At 35.9% G+C, this 25,574-nt stretch overlaps 1 protein-coding gene across 2 annotated transcripts in view; it reads left to right on the plus strand.

Moving 5' to 3' along the window:
- The window catches only part of PCNX1 (pecanex 1), a 105,722-nt gene that overhangs the window by 39,014 nt on the left and 41,134 nt on the right, over positions 1–25,574 (plus strand). Inside the window, exons 8-12 of one of the 2 annotated variants that reach the window (XM_063289839.1) lie at positions 7,245–7,429; positions 22,606–22,696; positions 23,369–23,426; positions 24,136–24,353; positions 25,034–25,187. In XM_063289839.1, the coding sequence (XP_063145909.1) occupies positions 7,245–7,429; positions 22,606–22,696; positions 23,369–23,426; positions 24,136–24,353; positions 25,034–25,187 (706 nt within the window). The remainder of the gene's footprint in view (positions 1–7,244; positions 7,430–22,605; positions 22,697–23,368; positions 23,427–24,135; positions 24,354–25,033; positions 25,188–25,574) is intronic. The other variant, XM_063289840.1, reaches the window with a different exon arrangement.

Below are 25,574 nucleotides of genomic sequence, written 5' to 3' on the forward strand. Positions count from 1 at the left end.
AATTGTAGTATAGAGATTTCTTTAAAATATATAAAATCTGAAATAAATATCGGCTGTAATTGTAAAGTACTGCTATAATTTTGATGCTTATAAATCTCACAGCTGTCAAAGATTTTCTCTTGTCTATGCTACTGAATACACATGGAAGGCAAGTGTCAAGAGAAAGAAGTATTGGTGCAGTGTTAGAAAAACAATATTCAAATTCTTAAGCATCACTTCAGATACTTCAGATTGTTATAGGCAATGTATTTTTTCAACTTGGAAAACCAGTTTGTTAGATTTGATGCAGATAGATAACCAGAGCATTTCTCACTGAACAGTTTCTTCCTGGCATCCCTTTTAAGTATTCCTGAGATTGAGGGACCCTCTGGAACTATATGTGATAGGCTGGAAACAAAATGGGGGAATCAGGAAAATGTAGTAGTGCTATTCTATTCTTGTAAAACATAAACACAGAATTTGGGGAGGGGCTGAGAACTGCATATTGTAGGTTATGTAGCTGAAACAAGGGGGAAGCTGGTGTGATCAAAACAGAACACAAGCATACCAACAGAAGAAAATATACGTAGCTCGGGGTTGTACTGTGGAGTCCTTGGTGTTCTCTGAGCCTGGTTGTTTGCTTGCAGATATTTCATTACCCAACTAGGTAACATCATCAGTGCTGGTGAGTGATTGTAAGGGTTTGCTCCCTGTTTATATACAGTAGCTTGCCCTGCCAGTGTTGGTGGGGGGTGGTTTTCTCCTTGGTAGTTCCTCAATGAGGGTGTTGTTTTCTGCTTGATTGTCTGTCTCGTGTTAATCCCTGCTTATCTGGGTTTAGGGTGCTGGAGAGGATGCGTTCTGGTCTTTTTATTTCCTTCTTAGATTTTTTTTATTGTCTCTTTTGAATGGTGTATAAATGCGGTTTATCTCTATGTGTTTATTGATGGCTGATTTGTCCGAATGCCAAGCTTCCAGGAATTCCCTAGTGTTTTTGGATTTGTTAATGGTTAGACACCATTTAAAAGAGACAATAAAAAAATTCTAAGAAGGAAACAAAAAGACCAGAACAAATTGTCTCCAGTGGCCTACACCCAGATAAGCAGGGATTAACACCAAAGAATCAAGCAGAACACAATGCCCTAATCAAGGAAGTACCAAGGAGAAAACCACCCCCCAGCAATGCTGGCAGGGGAAGTTACTGTATATAAACTGGGAGCAAACCCCACACCCACTAGCACTGATGATGTTACCTAGTCAGGTAATGAAATGTTTGCAAGCAAACAAACAAGCTCAGAGAGCACCAAGGGCTCTTCATATAGTTCCTATGCCAAAATCTGTGGTTCCATGCCATCATCATTATTTCCTCTGCACTTGAGAGTCTTATAAGATGCATCAATGGCCCTTGTTAAAAATCAGTTACAATACTTTAATAAGAAACTGAAATAAAGCCAACAGCATTCAGAATAATAGAATAAATATAACAATGCATGAAGTGTTATAGAACAGAACTATATAATGAAATCTAGAACAAAAATGTGAACACACAATTCTGCAAAAAAATAATTCTAGTCATTTTACAAGGTAAGGTGAGTGCAAATATATTTTGCATACGTGTCAGTATTTCATATGAAATCACTGTTTCTGTAAGGAGAAGCTAAATATATGCTTCTGGCTTTATTGCTTTTCTAAGCTGCAGCTGTGATTACAAATCAGTGAATGAGTGAATGAATTCCATGTCCAAATGATATGTATGTTGGCTAATAGTCATTAATTGAAGAGTATTTGTAATTTTCCTCCTATAAGATTATTAAATACTTCCTTATAATTAATAATATTGAAGTAATTTCTTTATATGGAAGTAGAGAACAGCAAATTTATCAACTCCTAAGTCTGTCATTTAACCTTCGTTACTCAGAACTGTCTTAAAAGCAATCCAAACTGGACATCAAGTTATAGATAATACAGTGAGTATCTGAAGCACTCCAAAATTATTTTTTTCAATATTAGGAAAATATTTTGTATTGTTTTCATATTTTAGTTTTATAAATTTTAAATTATGTACACTGTCTGGAGAATTCCCATTAATGGGTAGCATGACAGTATAATAAAGAAATAAAAGGTTCTGGTTACAATTAGTACTGTTGAAATTCTGATGAAAGTAAATGTTTTTCATTTTTGATTCTAAGAGTATAGTAATAAGCCATATCTTCCATGCTCCTTTATGGGTAAGTGGAATAAAAAAACACTACTGAGTTGACCTTTTAGTTGTACAATCTTGATACAAAAACTCTTTGGATATATTCATCATGGTATTCCACTTGCCAATACAAATGCATATTATATGGCATCTAACTGATTTTAAATTTGCCACTCCAGGGTTTTTCAGGTATAATTGAAGTGGCCAAAGTAGAAAGCATTACTTATACTTTGTAGAAGTCCACAAGAAAGTACCTGTAGAAACCCATGGAGATCACCTTGGGAAGCCAGGCAGAGGCAGCAGGAGTTACATAAACAAAAGCATACTTTAAGCCCACGCAGTAGCAAAAGCATAAGAAAGAAGTTCAGATTGACTCCTCTCTAATTCACTGTAGTATAAGTGGGAAGGAGGAGGAAACTCCCTTAGCCTTTCAAGATTCTGTTACAATAGCCTATATCAATAAAGTATAGTTCCAGTCAGATTTATAACTCATGTGAAGATGTGCAGTTCTTTTAACAGAGAAACTCTCATTTGCTGAAATAATGTATTGATGTCTTAGTGGCTTGTTTCCTGTTCTCTTGACAAGAATTTTTTCTCCAGATGAAAACATTTTAGGAACAGTATAATTAGGTCGTAATTAAATAATAAATAGTAGCATTGAATAGTAGTAATGGATTTCTTCAAGCATCTTCATCCCTTGAAAGTAGGGGGGAAAAGTGAATTAAATGTGTTAAATTGAAGCAAGCAACAATGAAAAAAATTGGTGGAACCTTTCTAACATTTTCTTTTCACTGTAACTATTTGTTGAAGTCATTGTCCCCTCATATTTTAAACATTCCAACCTTCTTTTGTGATGTACCAGGATATTCCTAAATAATAAACTTAATGAACTGCCAAATTCAGCCGTGTAGTTGATCTTTCACCTGAATGCATATCTACTTCTCCTTTCTATCTTATCAAAGAATTGAAATACAGTTGTAAAATTTAGGACAGTCTGGAACAATTTCAATCACAATATTGCTATAACATAAAATGACTCCATGGCCTACAAACATTACCTAGCCAATGGAAGTTTAGCACTTAAAAATTATTCATTTCTGAGTATGGAGGAAGATTCTTTTTCCCTGCACAGAGGCAGAAAAAGACTGCCGAGTGAGTGGGGCTTGGCTCAGGAAATGGGACTTGGGGAGGGATTCTCCCTAAAGCCCACTCATGGTGCCATGTGATCTGCTGTTCAGTCCTTGAGTCAAATTTGGATTCCCAGCCATAATGGACAGTACAGATGCTTCAACCTAAATTTAGGTGGACTCCTAAATATTTTATCATCTTGGAGAAAAATTGTCTGAACTAATTCTAGCTTGTTTTCTATACAATTATAAAACTCTTTAAATTTTTGATAACATAAAGTTATTATGCAGTCTGTCGTACCATTACTTGAGGCAGCTATGCAGTGTTGTTTTTCTCCTGACCTGTGAAACAGAATAAAAAAAAATTACAGGCAACCCAGAAATAAAGAACCAGACACATGGGAAGCTGAATTAACCTAAGGTATAGCATTTGTCTGTCAAGCCAAATAGTGCGCACTAACTGGATCGGGTGGGAATTTCCCAGCTCTATGTAGAATATCTTGGTGGAACTTAAAAAGTCTAGAGTTGCAGTTCAGCATTAGCTTTTAAGGGGCATCCAAAACCCAGTGTATCTACACTGAAGAAGGCATTATCATATATAAATAGGAAAAAATAATTGTGGCTGCTGCTAAACCACTGAATAACAGTGTTTTTATGGATCATGGAGACTAACACTGTTCTTACTGGGTTGGATGTTGTATGGTGATACTTCTTTTCATGTCCATTGAAAATGCATCCCTAAATGATAGTTTGACTGGAAATATTCATCAATAGCATTTCATATCCATTATAATTTCTCATATCTTGTTGAATATTTTCTTAGGGCTCTTTTAGTAAAGTTCATGGCTGAAACTTATACTGTAGGTGATTTATTAATTTGTAATTTTTGTGCAGTAGAATGGAGTACCAAAGGCTTGGGAGTAAATAATATTTATTAAAATTGTAATTCATGAAGGCTTCTGATAAGTCACGTCACAAAAAACAGTCTAAGTAGCAGGAAACCTAAGATGACTTTTTCCCAAAGACTACCCAACTATATTCCTGTGAGAGTTATTCCATTTTGATAAATTTTACTTTCTCTTGTGTGAAATGTATTTTTTTAAACCTGGTATTACAATAGTCTGTTCTGATATAAAATTTCTATTTAACACCCCCACCCCCATTATATAAATACACATATATACTTTTTTTCCTAAAAGTTTTGAAAAATGATGATAAAATATACACTAGCATTAAATAAATTTTCTGTTCTTGCATTTGCATGTGTAAAGATTAACATTATATTGCATAATGTTTTAAATCTTTTAAAAACATAAAATATTTTAAACAAAGGCACTAAATAACACAATGGTATATGCTTAATATGCTCTATACCACCACGGACATTTCTTACCCAAGCTGTTTACAATAAACAAAGTATGCTCTTATTACTTGATTAGGATGTTTGAAACCTTTTTTCTGATTCTGACCCAAGTTTTATGAATATGGAGTAATGCAACAAGTTGAGAGTCATGGCCTTTAAAAAATTCAGTTATAGTTCTAGAAATATGGCTATCCATTTTAAAGGGTTGGGACCAATTTGTTATTCGGTTGCAAATGATTCTTTAAAATGTATCCTTGATATTCAGTTATTTATTGTACAGAAATATGATAGTAAGACTCTTTAAAAGATTAGGATAGTAGTAGAAAGACTACAATTTTAGGAATTATGCATATTCAACCATATGAAATTTAAGGGTTTGTATTGCATGTGTTTCTGTAGTATAATTTGGTCAACAGTTTTGAACTTAGATTCATTTTTTTATAATTGTTCTTAATGTAAAATCTCCTGTAACATTTTAATGGAACTGAAATAGATCATTTGAATCTATTTCCAAAATGCACATTTAATGGAAGAGTCAGTTAACACATAAAGGAAGCCAACAATCCTTTGTCTCCTTTTCTTCTGTAAGGAGAAAAAATTAAAAAAAAATTGAAAAAATTCTTCACAAGAATCAGGAAAGATTTAAAGGTTTAGAAGTTCTACAATGCAGAAAGAATGGTTGGATAATTAGGTGTATGAACCAAGGAGTAATATAAAACTATGAAAGGAATAATTATGAAACTTTTTATGGACCTCTTATGGTCATTTAAATATTGCTTCAATTTTATGGGCAATGTGAATTTATCAAGCTAGATTCTTTTTTGCTGGAATATTCTTTGCATCTGAAATATTATTATTTGGGTAAGGAATGGAGTTATAGAAGGATGTTGAGAAACCAATATTAATAATTAAACATTAATCTGTGGTTTTACTGTTCATCAACAGATTGCTGTTAGTCATATTTTATATAGAGTTTTTTTTTCTGTTGGCACTAATACTGTTTTTAAGCTGATTGTTTTGAAAATCAAGAGTTCTTTTTCATATAAAATACTGTATATTGTAGAAATATAGATTATGCATATTTTACAACAATTGCATTTTTATTCATATGAAATTAATAAATGAACACAGAATAATAATATTTCAAGGCACAAGTGCAGCGTGCAAGACTGAGCATGCAACCCTGTAAATGTATGTAGAAAAATGGAATATAAATCGAATAAATAACTAAATAACTAAAAAAGGAAAATTACACTTTTAGAGATTGCTGCATGTTCATTTTGGGAATACTTCATTCCTATTTTATGTAGTTTTAAAATAAACACCTGTGCATATTTATTACTTCCAGCACAATGTGATTTTGCATTGTAAATTTTATGAAGGGATCATATCACACTTGAAATCTTCTTTCATGGATATATAAATAGACATATATATTAGTCCCTATATATAATAGCCCCTTATTAATTTACCAAGAAGTAAGATTGATTTAATTCAGTAGAATTTAGTCCAGCAGTAAAATACATAATTTTTGACTTCCTTTTAAAATGTGCTAATATTGCAGGCATAATATGTTAAAGATGCTAATATTACAGTCATAATCATGACTTGCAAGATTGTACATAATCTTATTCTGTGTGATTCCTGCAGTTACCTGTAAACTAGATTGCTATTGTTTTATGCTCACCAAAAACAAACTAAGGTTAAATAACTAAGGTTACATAACTATGACTGTAAGTCACAATTGAAATTAGGCTTGGATCTATAGATTATATATGTGTTGGGTATCAAGTATCTGCATTCAGAATAGGCTCATTTCACAGTGCATGTAATTTTTCAATATCAGAATTTTGTTCAGTGTTCAGGAAAACTGGGCTTTATGTAATACATGGCTATTCACTTGTCCAGCAGGAATTTTCCTTATTCTCATCTTCACTACTATGTGCACCTCTGAATCTGCCCTGGACAACCCTTTAAACAGAGCACATTTGACAGGGACATAGAAAAAAGGGAAACTGGACATGTACTAATAATTTGTTTTCTTCACTATACATAAGTAATAAAATGAAATAAATAAAATGAATTTTTTAAGCAACAGATATATATTGTTATTTTTAAACTATTTTTAAATTATTTGAGTTGAGCAAAGCATTTACTCCGTATAGTCTTTTAAAAGTTTACTGTAAACTTGCATGAAAGAGTAAAATTGTTTGTTAGCAAAAAAGCAAAGCTTACATTTTAAAAAGTTACCATGCTACTACATTGCACTTTGATATTATGATATAATTGTGCACCTTCAAATACTGCTTAGAAGAGAACTATGTGAAGCAGAAATCGTTCTGAAGTAATAACTCCAAGTTGGTCTAGTAAACTGTTTGGAATGGCTATCCAGCTGATTTTAACTTTGGTTTAACTTCCTGGATATGTTGTAACAATGTTCTTCATTTAGATTGGCTAGTTCAATGTATTGCAGTTCTCTTTTAACCTTAATACAAAATGAAGTGTTAACTTGGTTTCTAGCTGCTGTTTCTGTGTTCTTCCCTGTAATGTCTCCACCATCCATGTTCTTTCGTAGCCTTCAAGATGTTCAGCAAGGGCAGCAGTCCACAGCCAAAGTCAAAGTCCAGTCACGCCCCCATTCCCAGGCAGCAGTGCTCAGCGCTAGCACCTCCTTGCTGGTGAGAAATGGGAGTGTCCAGTTAGAAGCAACACATGACAATGCATCTGCTGTCGGCAGCAGCAGTTTGCACAATGAACTTGGTATGCAGGCATTACATAACTTGGTGCAATCAAAGTGTTTATTCCGTAGATTTGTGGCTCATAATGCATTCTACCTAAACTTGCTTAGTCTTGGCTTTATTTCAGACTGTTGAGATGTGTTTCTTATAGCAAATTTCTTCTGGTTCTCTCTTTTGCAAGACTTCATAGGTTAAACTATTAGCTAGGTTTTAGCTCTGATTGAAGATATTGAATTACTTATATTAAAATACCTCAAAATACCATGTCTCAACTTTTTGCATTTATTTTAAAGATTTTAATTATGCATGGAACTATAATAAATCAGTTTTCAGCATTAATATCCAGAATGCAAGTAATAGTATTTCAAAATGTGTTGTTATAATATACTTTTGTGTTAAATGTTCCCATTGTAAATTGTTTACAGTCCTCTTTACAATACTGAGACTTGTGATTGTTTTGTTGTATTGATCAACATTTCTGAATTCTGTAGCGGAACTTGTGTTTGGATATGGAGAACTATATATGGAGAACTATAAAGCTGGAGAAGCCACAATATTATTTGTACTGTTAATAATTCAGCAAACTAATTTTTAATTAAAACATAATTGCAATTTTTCATAGAAATGACTTCCACAGACTGTTTCATGTTGGACTATTTAAATTTGTACTAGAGCATAAAATGTGTCATGTGACCTCTGATGATTGCTGAATTGTCATCCACTATCTAAAATCCTATTAATATTTTAATCTGGTGGGAAATAATTATGACTTCCCTGTGTGTATATATAAAAGCAGCGCTAAATTTAAACACCGGTGCTTTCAGTAGTTGATGTAAGAGCAAACTGGCTGGGATGTCTGTTGCTCCTTCAATCACCAAGATTGATTTGTCTGGCCAAGTGTCTGTCCCTTCTTCTCTCACTGCTCCATGTGCATTCCTTCCAACGCTGCCTGCTTGGTGGAAGAGGATGACCATCTCAGATAGGAATGTCCTGTTTTGGGGTTAGGGGTATATGATATATATATGCTAGCTGTGCCCCCTTGCTACAACATCCAAAATTTGATTTTTGAAAACAGAGGTTTTTATTTATGACCAGGTTTATCACAGTTCATCTAGGTGTTGCAGATGTCTCATTTTGCAGTCTTTTTCTACTCCATCTTTGTGGCAAAGTATTAGAATTTGAAGCTACCGTCTCATGATTAACTGGAATAAAGTAATTTGATAAGATTGGTTTTTGAGGATTTTGAAGAAGGGTATACTTAAAACAACAACTTGCAGATTGCAAAAATGTTTACAGAATATTGAGTAAATTATAACATGCTATTTTGCTAAGGCTACAATTCTATTTATATTTTCCTAAAATTAAGTCTTAAGAAATTCAATAAATTAACAGGAAGATGGTACCTTTACTGGGAACCAGAAGGAGAGCTAAGGAAAGTTAACTCACATTGGTAATGTGTGCTTTTTTGAACAATTGGTGACAATAGTAGTCACTCACTGATCATGCAAAACTCTGTTTTGCTGCAAGCACAGTCATAAAATGAAGTGAATATTTTGTATATTCTTCCTAAAAGAACAGTGCTGGGAAATAAACAGAAGGATCCTGGTGAAGTTATTCACTGGTTGAAAATTAGACCTTTAAATCAGGAAGCTATACCTCTCTCTTTCCTCATTTTGCTTTTTTATTACATAGCTATCTTGTGGAAAAATACTAATTTTGGATATGAGCTGCACAATGTCCTTTTGAATTTCCAAATCATTGACAAGGATTTAGAAGAACTGTTTCATAGTGATTTTGTACAATCTGACTTTACTTCAGGAGAATCTTTCCCAGTATATTGGCATATCAAGTGTATGGAACCAGTTATAAGCTTTTAGACCAATACTTCTTATTTTATACTTTTTTTTTCACTTGGCCTGCCCTTCAGATCACCGTTTTAATGTTGTTCATTTTGGTTTAATTCTTCATCAGGTTGCCAGAGTAGATGTTATTACTAAAGAACCACAAAATATTTGTGAATTCTTATCTTGCATGAATAGCTGGAACCTCCATATAAATTGTTTATTCAACAGTAAGCAAACAGGAATTATGCTGATTCTAACTTCTCCAAAGGACAAAATGGGGAACATCCTCTATTAGCATTCTCTTTCACAAAGAAAGAGAGCTACTGTGTCCTCATTTTTCTATGGTTTAGTATTCCAGAGTTAAATCAGACAATAGGATGCTGATAACTTTGAGAACATGATGCATTTTTAATGTCATGCGTGTGCTCTTTTCAAAAATAATTTGTATAATGAAGAAAAGATCAGGAAAGCTATTGGAAAGATTTGAGGTGCCATCTACTGTTTTGCTAGAGTAACTTCAGGATCACGTCATGTTTTGATGGGGTTCTTATTCTAATGCTATGGCTTTGACTATTGGAATGTGACTGTTTTACTGGTATCTGTCTCATGTAATATCACTCACCCTACACTGCAGCATTTAGTGGTAGCTATAGAATAGGAAAAGTTTGGAGCTACAGTAATCTCTGAATGTAATTTATTTATTTATTTGTCAAATTTATCACTGCCCATCTCCACCTCAAGGAGGGACTCTGGGCGGTTTACAGTAAAAACAATTAACCACAGTGTAATAAATGCTATACAATAATATAAATAGACAATAAAATATAAAATATAAATATACTAAAATATAATAGAATCCAGGTGGCAGAGTTCTCTCTCAATCCATAAGCAAAACGGTAATTCTAGGGAGCTAGCCGTCCCCAAGAGGAGCTGTTCTCCTTCCTCCCCCAGGCATGATGACAAAACCAGGTTTTTAAATTTTTGCAGAAGTCCAGGAGCGATGGGGCCTGTCTCAACTCCAGTGGGAGAATGTTCCAAAGGGCAGGAGCTGCTGCAGAGAAGGCATGCTTCTGTGACCCTACCAGATGGAACTCTCTAGCAGATGAGATCCGTAGCATGCCCTCTCTGCATGCCCAGGTGGGACAGGTCGATGTAATGGGGATGAGACGGTCCCTCAGGTAGCCTGGCCCCATGCCATGTAGGGCTTTAAAGGTCATAACTAACAGCTTGAATTGGACCCGGAAGCAAACTGGAACCCAGTGCAGCTAGCGCAGTAAAGGTGTTACATGTGCCACCCTTGGGGCACCAAGAATTACCCATGCGGCTACATTCTGGACCAGCTGTAGCTTTCGGATACTCTTCAAGGGTAGCCCCATGTAGAGCGCATTACAGTAGTCTATGTGGGAGATAACCAGGGCATGAGTGACTGTTCGAAGGGCCTCTTGTTCCAGGAAAGGGCATAACTAGAGCACAACATGGAGTTGCGCGAAATATTACTTTGTAAAGTAATACTTGTAGTAATAAATGTATTACTTTTCTGTTTAAGTTTGGAGTGAATGGGCAGATGACTGCTATGATTCAGATGTAGGGACTTCCTCATTTCATGTCACCGAGTTCTGATTCAAGAGTAGTACAAGTCTGCCACTTCTGATTAGGAAATATTTTTTTCTCAGAGATTGTTCCTCTTTTGGTAGGACATTTCAGAGTTGTAATTGTGGCTCAGTAACATCCTTGGAGTTCTATTGTTTGCATGCTGGAAGCTTAGATCAAATAGCTTAAAATGTGAGAAGGCAGATGTCCATGGCACTGGAGTGTACAATTAACCCCACTGTTATCATACTTGACATTGTTTGGCAGAACAGGGAAGCATATAGAGGGGCTGTAAAAAATAGTTAACTTAAAAGTGGTTAAATGTTGGCTTTCAGTAATAAGAGTTCGCTTTTTAAAAAAAAGATGCTACCATATCTCTCTTTGAAACAGTCACATTATATATTCTGTTATTATGTCATCTTTTGATACCTCAACTTTGATCTAGGGACCCATTGCTGTTGCAATGAGTAAATCATTTATGCTGAGAAATGACAAAATATACTAGAATTGAAGGTATGCTGTGTTCAGCAGACTTGATAAACATTCTTCTGTTAGATAAACGTAACTTAAAAGTTGTGTTCTGGTCCACAACTAAATACTATCAGTAGTAAGTTATTCAGTCTTTGGTATTGCTGTATTGGGATAGATGTTGTGATCAAAAGAGAGGGACCACTAATTTATTTTCTTCTAACTGTGAACCTACATTTTTAGGCTGAATACATTGTATGAGGATGGTAAAACTGAAACCTGATCTCTTGTTTTCAAGATTCTGTTAGCTTTTTATTCTTTTCAACCCAATAGAAAGCTGGAAATAAATTATATAGAAGGGCTTGGAATTCTGTTTGTCTGTCCATCTGCCACCAGGGTAATTCTCTGATAACTGAACAGAAAGGGACAAAATTTGGTATGATGGGAGAAACTGGCAAAAGAAAGATTGAATTTGAAAATGGGCTGGATCTGATTGTGGGTTGTGGGAGAAAACATTCCAGAAAAAAATTCTCCAGTGCATCCCTATGGGAGAAGCAGCTGAAATGTTGCTATCTGTTGCATTTTAAGCACAACTGTCTCCTGGTCATGTGATCCAGATTGGACAATAGCTCCCTCTATGTTTCCCATTGTAATTGATGTCCTGCTGTCTTTGTCCACTAAGTGTTTTTAATAAAATACTTTTACTGTAACTGTAGTTCGTGGAACAAAGCAAGGCAACCTCTATTTTTGGTGTTACACATGTATTATGGGAGTGTTTGTGAGTATGCATGTGCATGTTTGTATATATGTATATAGTAGGTGAATATTGTGTGCTGGCCTATATTAACATTTCTCCAGATACTATTGTTTCCAGATTTCTGTAAGAAAATATGTACACCTAGTCCTTCTTGCCGTATGCTTTCAGAGTCCAGATTTTAGTATGTCCATCTGTAGATATGTCCTGACCAGTTACCTATAGCTTACTCAGGTTTTGTTTTTCTTCCTCTTTCATTTCTGTATTTTTCTCTGCTCCTCCTAAATTGCTCTAGTCATTGTTCTTTTCCTGTGTGAGGAAAGTTATTATCTAAGACTACTATCTTGTGAAAAGGTAAGTACACCCTCTTCATTTCAGCAATATTGATAGATGAAGGGGATATAATATAACAAATACCATGCACCATTTGCACTTTGTAGTCCACTGTGTACTTTAAATAAACATAAATGCAATTTCTCATGTGGAAAAAGTAAGTACATCCTTACATTTATCACTACCTGAAATACCTAAAGTTAGGCCAGGTGCACCAGACCAGGTACAAATGCTTAGAACATTATTAGAGAGGAACCTGTCTTATTAAAGCCTCAGTATTTTAGTCTGAATTGCACTTCGTTGTTGAAGTGTTTGGTATCACCATGCCTAGATTGAAAGCTCTCTGAGACCTTCAGAAAGAAGGTTATAGATGCCTATGGGTCTGGGAAGGGATTTAAAATATTGCCAAATAATTGGACATCAATCATTCCACAGCCTGGAAGATCATCTACAAGTGGAGAAGATTTTAAACAACTGTTCAGGCCATCCCAGCAAGTTCAGCCTGAGAGCAGAATGCAAAATGCTGAAAGAAGTCTCAGAATGTCATGTAACCTATGGGCAGCTCTCATCACTACTGATGTCAAAGTGCATGAGTCTACCATTAAAAAAAAATTACATAAATTAGATCTACATGGGAGGAGGGCCAAAAGGAAACCTTTGTTGTCCAGAAAGAACATCAGGGCAAGACTAAAGTTTGCTTATGAACACCTAAGCAAAGGCCAAGTCTTCTGGAACAATGTGCTCTGGACAGAACAGGCAAAGATAGAGTTACTTGGCCACAATACCAGAAGACATGTCTGGAGAAAACCAAAGATAACATTCCACCAGAAGAAGATGATACCAACTGTAAAGCAAGGTGGTGGAAATGTTATGGTCTGGGGCTGCTTTGCTCACCATCATAGAATCTAGTATGAGTTCTTCATTGTACCAGAGGGTGCTTGAGGATAATGTGGGAGCATCTATCAGAAAATTGAAGCTTAACCAAAAGTGGAACTTGCAACATGACAATGACCCTAAATATTCCAGTAAATCCACCAAGGAATGGCTGGAAAAAAAAACAACCAAGAAACGGAGGGATATGGCATAGCCAAGTCAAAGCCTGTATCTACAGCAAATCCCATTGAGATGTTGTGGGGTGACTGAAATGGGCTGAAACCCGTCAAACATCACACTGCTGACAAAAATCTGCATGGAAGAGTGGGAAGAAATTCCTCCCAATTGATGTCAGAGACTGGTAGGCAGTTATAAGAAATGCCAATTTGAGGCTGTTTCCACCAAAGGGGGCAATACTAGGCATTAAAGTCAAGGGTGTACTTACTTTTTCCACAGAAGGAAATGGCATATTTGTTACTTTTTTGTTGAATAAATGATTGCAAAGTCAATTTTTCATAGTCTTTTTTGTTCAGTTACATCATCTTTATATACTGTTTGAATGAGGATAAAATATTGGTATGTCCATATATTTTTTAGAAAAACTTTATATGGGGTGCACTTACTTTTTCACATGAATACATACCTTAAAGAAAGCAAATAAAACATTGAGAAAATCTAAGCTCTGTTGAGGGAAATCTAGATTGTTGAATTCATTTATGTACATTTTTATTACTTTTTAATTGTGACTATAGATTTTGGCTTATCTTACTATACTTAGGGAAGGGCAAAGAAGCCACAAGATGCACTATAGGGCAGGTACCATCATTTTCAAGTGTTTAGATATCCAAAATGTGGCAGAATCATATGTCCCTAAATCAAATCAAATAAATTTTTATTCGGTCATAGACCAGCAAATAAAACACAAGATTCAAATCTGATTAGAATAAAAGGAAAAAAAACACTTAAAATTCTAAAAACTCTAGGAAAAATTAGAGGAGATATTGCAGTGTGCTATACAAATTATAGAGCAATATTTAGCTGTGGTCAATGAAGTAAAATCAGATCGGTCTGATAGAAACAGCTTGAGATAAAAAGAATCCGAACAACCTGGATGTTTAGTAAAAAATGGAGATAATAATTCCTGGTGAGCATCTGCATAGACAGGACAGTATAAAATGACGTGTTCCACCGTTTCAGTTACTGCTCTGCCACATGGGCACAGTCTTCGATCAAAAGGGATATTTCGATATCTCCCTTCAGTAACAGCTGTTGGAAGGGCATTGAATGTAGCCAAAGGTAAGGCCCTTCAAAATTTTGGAATCGTTATGCAGCTAAGATATCTGGCTGGTTGGAGATGTGCAGAATGGCCCCCCCCCAAATGTTTTTAGGTAAAACTGATAAGTCTGATTGTAGCTCTAAATCGATGGCCCATTGTTTGAGATCAGCTAGTGCACGTTCATAGCCCAACAAGATGATGGCTGCCCCTGAAAAGCCATATAAATGCAGTTTGGTGTTGGCACCGAGAAGACTGAAAGCTATTGGTCATAATCAAAGGGGCCAAGCCAACTGGGAAAAAAGAAAGCTTGAGCCATAAGAAAAAATATAAACCCAAGCAGAAGTTTCTATTTTTAGTAGGCCAGCTTCAGGGTGAAGCACCACGTTGGGAATGCAGCGAGGTACTTGAAAGATAGATCTTAGAAACTTGGATTGAATTCTTTCAAGAGAAAGGAATGACCTGTAGGGGCCTGAGTTCCAAAACAGAGCTGAGCTTGGATCTTAGCTAAGAAAACTTTAATCGCTGCTGGTATATCTTGAGCTTCTTTGGAGAAGTAGAAAGATTGTAGTGCTGATGCTGTTTTTTGTGCATTCAGGCTGACGTAGTTGGTGTGGAATTTGCAGTTACCTGTGGCATGAAAAACAATCCCCAAATATTTAAAGGTCTTGTCTTGCTCTATTAAATGATTCTTTAGCCACCAGACATGTGCCTTAGGACACTTGGCAAAAACCATAACCTTGGTTTTGGAGTAGTTTATTTCCAGCCATTCTTCTCTGCAGTGCTCAGCAAGCATACAGAGTGCCTGCTTCAGGCCAGTCTGTCTCCAAGAAAACAACACGGCATCATCTGCATTTAAAAGAACAGAGATATGTCTATTTCCCAGTTTTGGGGGATGAAGAGATGGGCTATTCAATATGTCTATGAGAGAGTTAATATATAGATTAAAAAGAAGGGGAGCTAGAATACACCCTTGTCTCACTCCTCTCTTGACTGGGATTTCCATGGTGCAATGTCCATACATATTACATCGCACCTTCATCCAAGAGTTTTCATAAAGCTTATATATAAGAACAAGTGATCTTCTATCAATTGAGGAATAGTTCAATTTTTCCCATAGTTTGGCTCTAGCAGTGAAATCAAAAGCACATCTAAGGTCAATTAATGCTGCATAGAGTTGAACGAGCTCTGGAGGAATATTTCTTGACTAGATGTTGAAGAGTTAAAGCGTGGTCAAAGATTTAGTGACCTTCTCTAAAGCCTGCCTGCTCATCAGCCAAGATATTCTCAGTTATAACCCAATCCAGGAGCCTGTTGTATAGGTGTCTAGCATATAATTTGCTAACCACACTTAGAAGGCTAATGGGCCAATAATTGGCAGGTAAATCTCTGGCTCCTTTTTTATAGATTGGCATCACCAGAGTTAGACCCCAATCATCAGGGACCTTAGCATAATTGTCAATATAGGTGAATAGGGAAGTCAAAACGGGTGCCCACCAATCTAAATTGTTGCAAATGACCTCTGCTGAAAGGAAGTCATATCCTGGAACTTTGTCCGATTTCAGCTGTTTAATCAGGTTTATAATCTCAGAGCCTGAGATGGGGGGCCAGGAGGGGAGCAAGTGAGCTTCATAGTCTAATCCTCTCTTCAGATGAAATGATTCCCCCTGTGTATACAGTGATCTGAAGTGGTCTTCCCAGGCTGAAGCAGGAATAAGAGACGAGATTCGTAAAGTGGAGGAAGCAGATTGGAGAGTTACACATTTCCAGAATAAAGCTGAATTCTTAGAATGGGTAGCAGAAATTAGTTGATTCCAAGACTCTCTCAGAGCCTGCCTCTTCTTTGCCTGTAGCAGCTGTTTATATTTCCTCTTGAGGAGCAACAGATCCTGGGTTGAATAAGAGAGAGGATTATTTTTATATTCCTTAAAGCAGGAAATCAGTTGTTTCTTAGCTGCATGACATTCACTATCAAACCAAGGTTGGTTGAAAGAGCATTTTCCTATTTACACCAGCTGGGTGAATGGAGAGGATTGGCTGAAGAAGCTGAACTAGTTGAGTATAAGATGGCAAAATTTGGTCAGAGGACCTGTCATCAAGAGTAGCTGTATGAAGTTGGAGTGCCTTATCAGTAGAGAGCATTTGGGTTAATTTATCCTTCATGTGAGCTGTCCATTTCATTCGTATTTGATCCATGGGGGTATCTTCAGATGGAATAGGGTCTATTTCCAAAAAGGGAACACCAAAGGGCTTCAAAAACAGCATGTTGGGACAGTGATCACTCTCAGGGTAGTTGTCAATCTGAAATCGAAGGACTGAGGAACATAGATTTCTTGATATGGCAGTGTAATCAATCAAAGAGGGCCTTGTACCAGCCCAATGTGAAAACTCTGCAGGATAGTTGGTAATGATGGTGCCATTCATAATTTGGAGATCCAACTTGTACAATGTCTGCAACATATATAGGCCCCTAAAATCTCCAACATGATCCTTAGATTCTCTAATTAAGAGGGAAGAGACAGTCTGCAGATTAGGTGGAGTTTGAAGGAATTTGGCAAACAACTGATTATCATTTGGGCCTAGTCTAGCATTAAAGTCCCCTGCTATAACAATATGGGCAATTGGAAAGTGTAATTGAATATTATTAATGTAAATTTCTGCTTTTGCCCAAATTTCTGCAGTGCATGGTTGAGTAATGTTGGGTGGTATGTAAAAATTAATGAGGAGCAATTTCTCAGCAGAAAAGTTAAGAATGACTGTTTGTGCAAAATTCTCAAATGAGTCTATTGACATGATCTCAGTGTTAAGAGCAGTTGAAATATGGATGCTCAAACCAGCACAGTTCCTTCCTCGACCAAAAGTGGGGGCTGCTGGGAGGGCTAAGGATTTATATCCCTCAATAAACAGATCATTAATTGATTATGTTTCTTGGAACATGAGAATGTTGAATTGGGAAATGTAACTTATGAACGCAGGATCTCTATTTCTGACTTCCCATCCAGCAGTGTTCCAGGAAAGCAGGGATAGTGGTTCCTTTGAGAATTTAAGTCAGCTGGATCTTCTGGAGGAGGACCTGGTGGGTAAAGGGAGGTCCCCTGTATCAGATTTTTTTCCTCCATGCTTTGGGTATTAACACTAAATTTAGAAACTAATTTTTTAAAAAAATGGTGCTGGATGACTATATTCAGTCTGTAGGTCACTGACCGATGGTGTTCCACAGAATCCTACCTCATCATCTTTGCTATTTACTGTATATCCAAATGAAACCATTAGTGGAAGGTCATACAGAGCTTTGGAGTGGGATTCTACCAGTAGATGATGACATCCAGGTCTAGTGTTCCCTCTGATCAAAGCCTAAGGGAGCAAACAATGTTGAATGTTGCCTAAGCATTGGCAATATGGACAGCATGAGGGACAATAAACTGGAATTAAAACTAGACGAGAAAGAATTGTTTGGCCCCTACAGTCGAAGGGAAGTTTTCATCTCTTTCCCCTCCCCCCAATATAACAGGTATACATTTTGGGAGTGCTCCTTGACCCCAGCTGTCAATGGATTTGATGGCTATGCTGAGGAGTGCCTTTTGTATAATTACAGGTAGTGTGCCTTCTGCAACCCTTCCTGGGTCAATCAGTTTTAGCAATAGCTACCGATGCCTTGTTTATAGTCTGCCTTGACCACTGCAGTGTGCTTTACATGAGCCTACTCAGGGTGTCTGCATGGAGGTTAAAAAAATCAGGAAGGGTGTTGCAACTGAAGCCGAGCCCTTTCTGTACATCCATCGACATTGCGCACATACAAAGGGGAGAGGCTTCAATCATATGGTTGCAATTATCATCTTGACTTTTTTGACCTCCCCCCATGGATGCCCCTGAGACTACCCTTTAAACAGCATGAAGCAGTGGCCAAGCGCAAGGTACAAGGATCATATGATGTCTGAAAGTTTTGTAGTGGCTGCCAGTTGCCTACCATGCACAATTTAAGGTTATGTGTTAACATTTAAAATCCTAAATGAGTTAGGAGCTGATTGTCTGCAGGACTCCTTCTCCTGCAATAACCTGCTTGGTTACATAAATCTACAGGAGAGGCCTTTTGAAGATGCCTATGCTTCTAGAAGCTTAACTATCTGATACATGAGAAAGGAACTTCTCTTGTGTAACTATGGAATGTAATTCATAATGAGATACATTTGGCCCCTATTCTCCCATTATTTAGGAAGATGGAAAAAAAATACATCCCTTCTGCCAAGCTTTTATTTGTTAATTATTTAATGACTGATTTTTAATTTTAATTGTATTGCGTTAAGTTTTATTTTATACTTTTCATTCTTTACTGTTGTTAGCTGCCTTGAGTATTGATAAAAACACAAAGGTGGCATATACATTTAACAATAAATAAGGAGATTTAGCTCTGTGTGTGAGATTAAGTTGAAAGTGCTGTGAAGGAGTGCAGAAGTTGTAGATGTCAGTACAGTATATACTAATTAAAATAGTACCTCAACCTACATTTCAGTGGTTAGAGGACTTTGCTGAGATTGCTATATTAATTGTTTCAGTTTTAAAAATAATCACAGCTGAGTTGATTGCTGGAGGAAAAACAAAATCTACATTGGTTGCTTTTTGTTTCAGTTTAGTTACTAGGTAATAGGGCTGTGTAAAGACATCACCTGTCTGCAGCTCTCTAAAACAACCATAACGTAATGCTACTACATGATCCCAGGAAAAGACATGATTGCTTTAAGTTACAAACCGATGCTAGTTTCGAGCCCTTGCATATTCCCATACATTGTACAGCCCTATTAGGGATACATTTTGAAATGTCTGAAAAGCAGTGTTCATTGCATTCCCAAATTAGATATTGCTCCATTGCTGCCAAATTTTGAAATTTAATATAACAGCTTTACCACATGTTCTTCAGAGAAAACTTGAAAGGGGATAATATGTCAGCAAATGCATAGTATTGCCATATTTGGAGTCTAGAGGGGGATAAGTGAATTAATACTGTTAAATAGTTTTGTTCTGTATTGTATAAACTGCCCTTAAATGAGAGAGTTTTGAATAAGTATTGTAATTGTAAGCAAGCTGGTACTCTTCTCAAAACACAGCCAGTATCTTTGCCATCCTTGCAAATACAGATGAATTACTGGCTTGCTAGATCAAAAATAGATCACACATTGAGGGCCTGAGTTTGATTTTATTTTTAAAAATCTTTTGCAGTTTTGCTGAAACTTTTCTGTCTGATAATCTGAATTTGATTTTCTGTCAATATAAGCAGCAAGGCAAACAGGATTTATAAATATGATAATCCTATGTAATTGGTATTTTCTAAACTAGAAAGTAGTTGGAAAGCTGATGTCAAGTCAGTTACAGAAATTATTGTATTTATATTTCTTTATTCACTTAATAGGGTTATCATAACATTCTCAGGGTGTGTCTGTACATTGCATGTACCTTCTGGCTGGTGGGATGCTTGCAATCTCTAATTAGAAACTTTGTCTTGCATATAATAGTGTGAACATGCTTAGGGTAAAACTGGACTTCAGTGGCATTTATGACAGATTGACCAAAATAAGCTGAAGCTGAAAAACTCCGGTCCTTTCTGTTAACAGGAGATGCCACTTGTCACATGAGTGCAATTAAGACTGGTAATCACATCTATACTGTTCCTTACTAAAAAGTTATATGAACAAAATTATGATAGATTTAAGATTCCATCAGGCCATGACCATAGCATATAGAAGATTACAACTTGGAATGTAAGAGGGATATCTACTGTCCCAAAAAATGTGAATCAACAAATAAAAGAAAGAAAAATACGTATCTTGCATGTTGGTGAAACATAAGAGAAAGGATAAGAAAGTAATGAATGAAGGTAGTCTGAGATTATGGATTTGGAGTTTAGGAATATATGCATGGAAGTGAAGGCCTGTGTTGGGTGATGAATTATAAGAGTGAACAGTATGAAAGAAATATGTTGAAATGATGTGCTTATATAGGGTGAATGAATGAAGATCAAGTTACAAAACAAATATATGAAGGAAGAGTGAATTGGTCAAGAGGAAGGGGAACTCCAAAATAAGCACGGTTGGATAGAATTGATGAGATTCTCAGAAAGAAGAAAGAAATGAGACATTTAAAGAATAGAAAGCAGTATATGAATCTATGTAAGGATACAGTAGAAGATGAATGTGTTTTTCCAAGGCTAGAAAGGTATGGAAAAATATAGACCATGTTACATTTGTACAGTAGTTTTAGCTTTTCTCTTCTCTTTGCTCTTTGCTCTTCTTTTCTTACATCTTAATTTTTTGGCTTACTCTTTATTACACTTTTCGTGGATTCTGCATATCAATCTTTTTCATGAACAGGAAGAACATGATAGGCATATATGTATGTATATAATTGTTCTGTATTGAACTCAAACTATGGTGAATTTTGTCTGAGGAGAGGTTTAACTGATTCTGCGACTCCTTCATTCCCTGTTTCAAACAATGGAGTGTGCAGCTTCAAAAGAACTGATGTGCATATTATAAAACAGAAATGCACAGCTTCTGTTTGCTCAAAATCTGTAGTGGACTTTGTACAGCATGTCAATGGCTACACTTGAAAAGTGAGTGGAGCCTTTTTTTCCCCCTACAATTTTCTATATTCTGATTAGTTTTTAATTTCATTCTGTCATTTTGGTGTGATGTTTAGTAACAGCAGAATTCCACTCTAATGAACTGCAGAGTTATATCTCCCTCTGCTGATAAAAAGAAGACATTGCCAGTTGTTTTTATCTGTGGTTTGGTTGATTCAGAAGAACAAGTGAAATAAGGAAATCACCAGAATGAATATGATTCAAGGTCCTTTTAAAGTTTTTCAGGGGTTTAAAGGGTAAAATGAGGAAATATAATGCATTGCCCCTTAAAAAACAAAAAATCATGAAAATCTGTGATTTTAACCAACTTTAATCAGATTTTTAACTGATGCAGTGACTATCTTGGGCTTTGCAAGGCCCAAGCACCCATGTCACCCTTTAAAATCCCACAAAATCCTCAAATTACAAAAAAGCGGGGTTCGGAAATTTTACTCTCATCCTCACTGGGGGTGCTTTGAGGACACATCCAACTCCCAGGATTGCATACATCTGAAGGGTGCACATTTTGTTTTAAGTCATATACTAATTTAAAAATACCAGTCTATGGTATTTTTATACCACACACACAGATACACACACACTCTTAGATAGAAGGTACAAAGAGTAGGCTTCAATACATAATAACATAACAAGAGAAGATTTAGTTTTCATGAGGCCATTTTGTTCACAGTAGGTAGGGAAGCTGGAATCAAGCACTTGTCTTTTAATCTTTCCTTTATTTTTGTTTAGGAACATCTGAGTTAGGAACCATTTAATAATTGTTTCTATCAATGGCTAACAATCATGTGTAGCTAACATGTAGATTTTAATGGAAGCAATCATCCCATGTTTTCATCTGGTAGTAGATGTATCATGACAGCAAATGACATACATTAGCATGATTTCAAAGAAGCACTTGCTTCTGTCTGTTCCAAGCATATTACCAATTAATTTCACCGAATGACCTCACATTCAAATATTATGCAAGAGAAATTCCTCCCCACTCTCTTTTTAATTATTTTTCTGCAAATACATAGATCCAACATACTAGCTTTCTCCTACAGGGAAGTTACTGCTTTAGGAATTGGTAAGCCCAATAAGGTGAAGTATTTAAACAAAAAATCCCATTGTAAATATTTTAATTGTCTCAATGTTGGGTATTTAATGTTTGTATTAACAGACTGTGCCAACTAGATACAAGGCCCCGACCAGGACAGGGTGATGAAAAATGTGTATGTACATTAAAGAGCTTCATAAGTGGCCATGTGTGTGTTAATCTATATTCCTAGTTACAATCTCTTTTTTGGGATCTTTCTTACTGGTTTTTCTTATTCATGATTTTTAAATTAGTGTGTATGTTATGTAGATGAGAATTGTGTAAAATATGTTTGTTACTACAGTGTTCAAAGATGTCATGATATTTAATCTCTCTTGACTTTCTCTTCAATAGGTAAGTTCAGTTCCACACTCTATGAGACAGGGGGCTGCGATATGTCGCTTGTGAATTTTGAGCCAGCTGCAAGAAGAACATCTAACATCTGGTGTGTTTTTGAAAGTAGTTGCTGTAGTTTATGCAGTAATGCCAATTTTACATGTAAAATGGATAATACTTGCAGGTTTTCATTTTGATACTGAAAGCATTTTTTTTAGTTTTTTATATTTTATTAAATAATAATGTTTATATATTGAAACTGAGACTTACTTATGATTGAAACTGTAGACCAGTATTATTTTTGTGTGTGTATGTGCATCAGAGAGAAAGAGAAAGAGAGAGAGAGAGTCATCCTGTCTCATGATCTCCAATTAGACATTCAGCCAAAATCAAACATTTGTTTCAATATAACATGTGCATTTGTGTGTATGTGCATCATGTAATGAGGCAACTTACACAGTTTGGTACATCCTTTTTTATATACCTTTTCTGAAACAGTTTTATTTAAATTAGGTTAAGAGATATCCAACGGCAGACTTCTCCATTCTTATGACCTTCAGATGTGTTGGCCTACAATTCTATCAGTCCCAATCATTATGGCAAAATTCCATAAGCATGCTGGCTGGGGGTGGTTAAAAAAACAAACCAAAAACTGTTATCCAGGAGATCTGGAAAGTACTAGCTTAGCTCAAGCTGTCCTTAAAACCATGTTTTAAAATAGAAAAGTGAATTGAATTGGAAAATAGAGTATCAAACTAAAGTCATGTTCTTGTTGTTATAGTGACACGGATTCTCATGTATCAAGTTCTACCTCAGTTCGTTTTTATCCACATGATTTAGTAAGTTTTTGCATTTGCTACTATTTATTGCAAGCAAATGATCAAATATATATATATATATATACACACACACACACATATATATAAAGTTTTCTTTATATTCTAAACTTAGCTGGTCCAATTAAATGGGTACAGGTCAGCAGCTAGACAGTACAGCTGCAAATAATCAGAATGACACAGGTGCTTTAATATATTGGGGCTAATATGTCAATGTACCCATGCTCTTGTACAGATGAGAAAATGATATGCAAGCCTTGTTCAGCATATGGATTGGATTACATACTGCCCATACTCAAGACTGTGGTCATGATTATTATGGTCCTTAAAGACTCTCTGTTCAGCCTCCTAGATGTTTAGTCTCGTCCCTTGATGTAGCTTTAAAAATGAGATTCCTGTAGCTTGATATGCATGTATGCTATCTCGGCTGTTTTATTTAGCCTTAGAAAAGATCAGTATTTCTTTGCTGGAGACAACTAGCCAATCCAGATATCCTGTGACATACCCTAAGTGTTTTTGAGTCTGAAGCAACTATCACTCAGGTATATCTTCCTGGGCTAACTCTCCCCCCAGTGATCATAGAGCTTCATAAAGATGGTGGGGGATAAAATAGTCATCCCCTAGCAGGATCTCTCTCCTAACATTTATGTTCTTTCAAAGCATGACTGAAGAAGTAAAATATGAAAGCAAAACCCTATTAACTTTATTGTAGCTTTCCCTCCCCCAGATCAGACTGAACAGACTGTTGACCATAGATACAGATCTTCTGGAGCATCAAGACATGGACCTAAGCCCTGATCTGCAGGACCATCTACAACCACAAGAGGAAGCATCCCAAAAAGTGAAACACTATTATCGCTTTTGGATCCTACCCAAAGTCTGGATTGGTATCAATTTTGATAGACTGACTCTTTTGGCTTTGTTTGACAGGTAAGTCCTGTATGTTTGTACTGTTCTAAAACAGAATCTTTGCTTCTGTGTTTAGGTTATTAGTCTGCTTGGAGAAAATCTAAAGTTTGTAAAAATACCAAAGCATTAAGGGATAAGATTACCATAAAATAGTTTACTGAGTACTGAGCATGATCACTAATCACAAAGTATTTACTACTGATTGGAAAAGAAATCTAGAAAAACAAAGAGGTGGTGGTGGTATCTTCTTATTAGGATTTGGACTAGCAGATGATTTGATTAAAACCTGAATTGAATGATGATCCATTTTGGATCTATAGAATAGGTTGTGCACTTGAATTCAAGTGAAAACGTAGTTGATTATATCTGAAATCTATTTGAAAGCCAACAATAAGCAAATGTCTCCTTTAAGTATGGATAATAAGATTTTATTTATTTTATTTATTATTCAAATTTAATTACCGCCCATCTCCCCCAAAAGAGGGACTCTGGGCGGTTTACAATAAGATCAAACTACAGCCATAAATGTTAAAATCTCCTAAAAATCAAACACATTATAATTATAAGATGCAATAACTAAATATAAAATCCAAGAGGCTATAGAATAATACAAAATTTTGTTTGATTTGTTCTGCTTTCCTGCATTCTTTGTTCCTTTTGACTGTAGCATTTCGCTAACACACACATCTCTTTGTCCATAGGAATCGTGAGATCTTGGAAAATGTATTAGCTGTCATCCTAGCTATCCAAGTGGCTTTTCTAGGTTCTGTACTCCTTATAGAAGGCTTCTTCAAGGATATCTGGGTCTTCCAATTTTGTTTGGTGATTGCCAGCTGCCAGTACTCTTTGCTGAAGGTAACGTTTTATCCTCACTATTGTTTAATTTTAAATTATTAGCATTGTCAATTGTGTGAGTTAATACACAGTAGTTTCAAAATGTGTCCCTGTTTTATAGCTTATTTTTGTATCATGAAATTGAAAGAGCACCTTGAAGGGGAATATGGAATGATGTTTCCCAACATGTGAACAAATCTTCTCAGCCTTCATATTCCCCTCAGTTTCTATTTTTTTGTATGCCAGAGAATGAGATTGAAATTTCCTTTAAGTGTAAACCAGCCATAGCTCAGGAGTTTGCATCAACTATGGTTGCATCAACAAGCTTGTACTTGAAATCATTTGATTGGATTGGATTTGACTCTGGCTTGTTCTTGTAACTGTGATTAAGAAACCACTACTCCCGAT

Source organism: Candoia aspera, chromosome 1 (genome assembly GCF_035149785.1).
Source record: "Candoia aspera isolate rCanAsp1 chromosome 1, rCanAsp1.hap2, whole genome shotgun sequence".
Lineage (NCBI taxonomy): Eukaryota > Metazoa > Chordata > Lepidosauria > Squamata > Boidae > Candoia > Candoia aspera.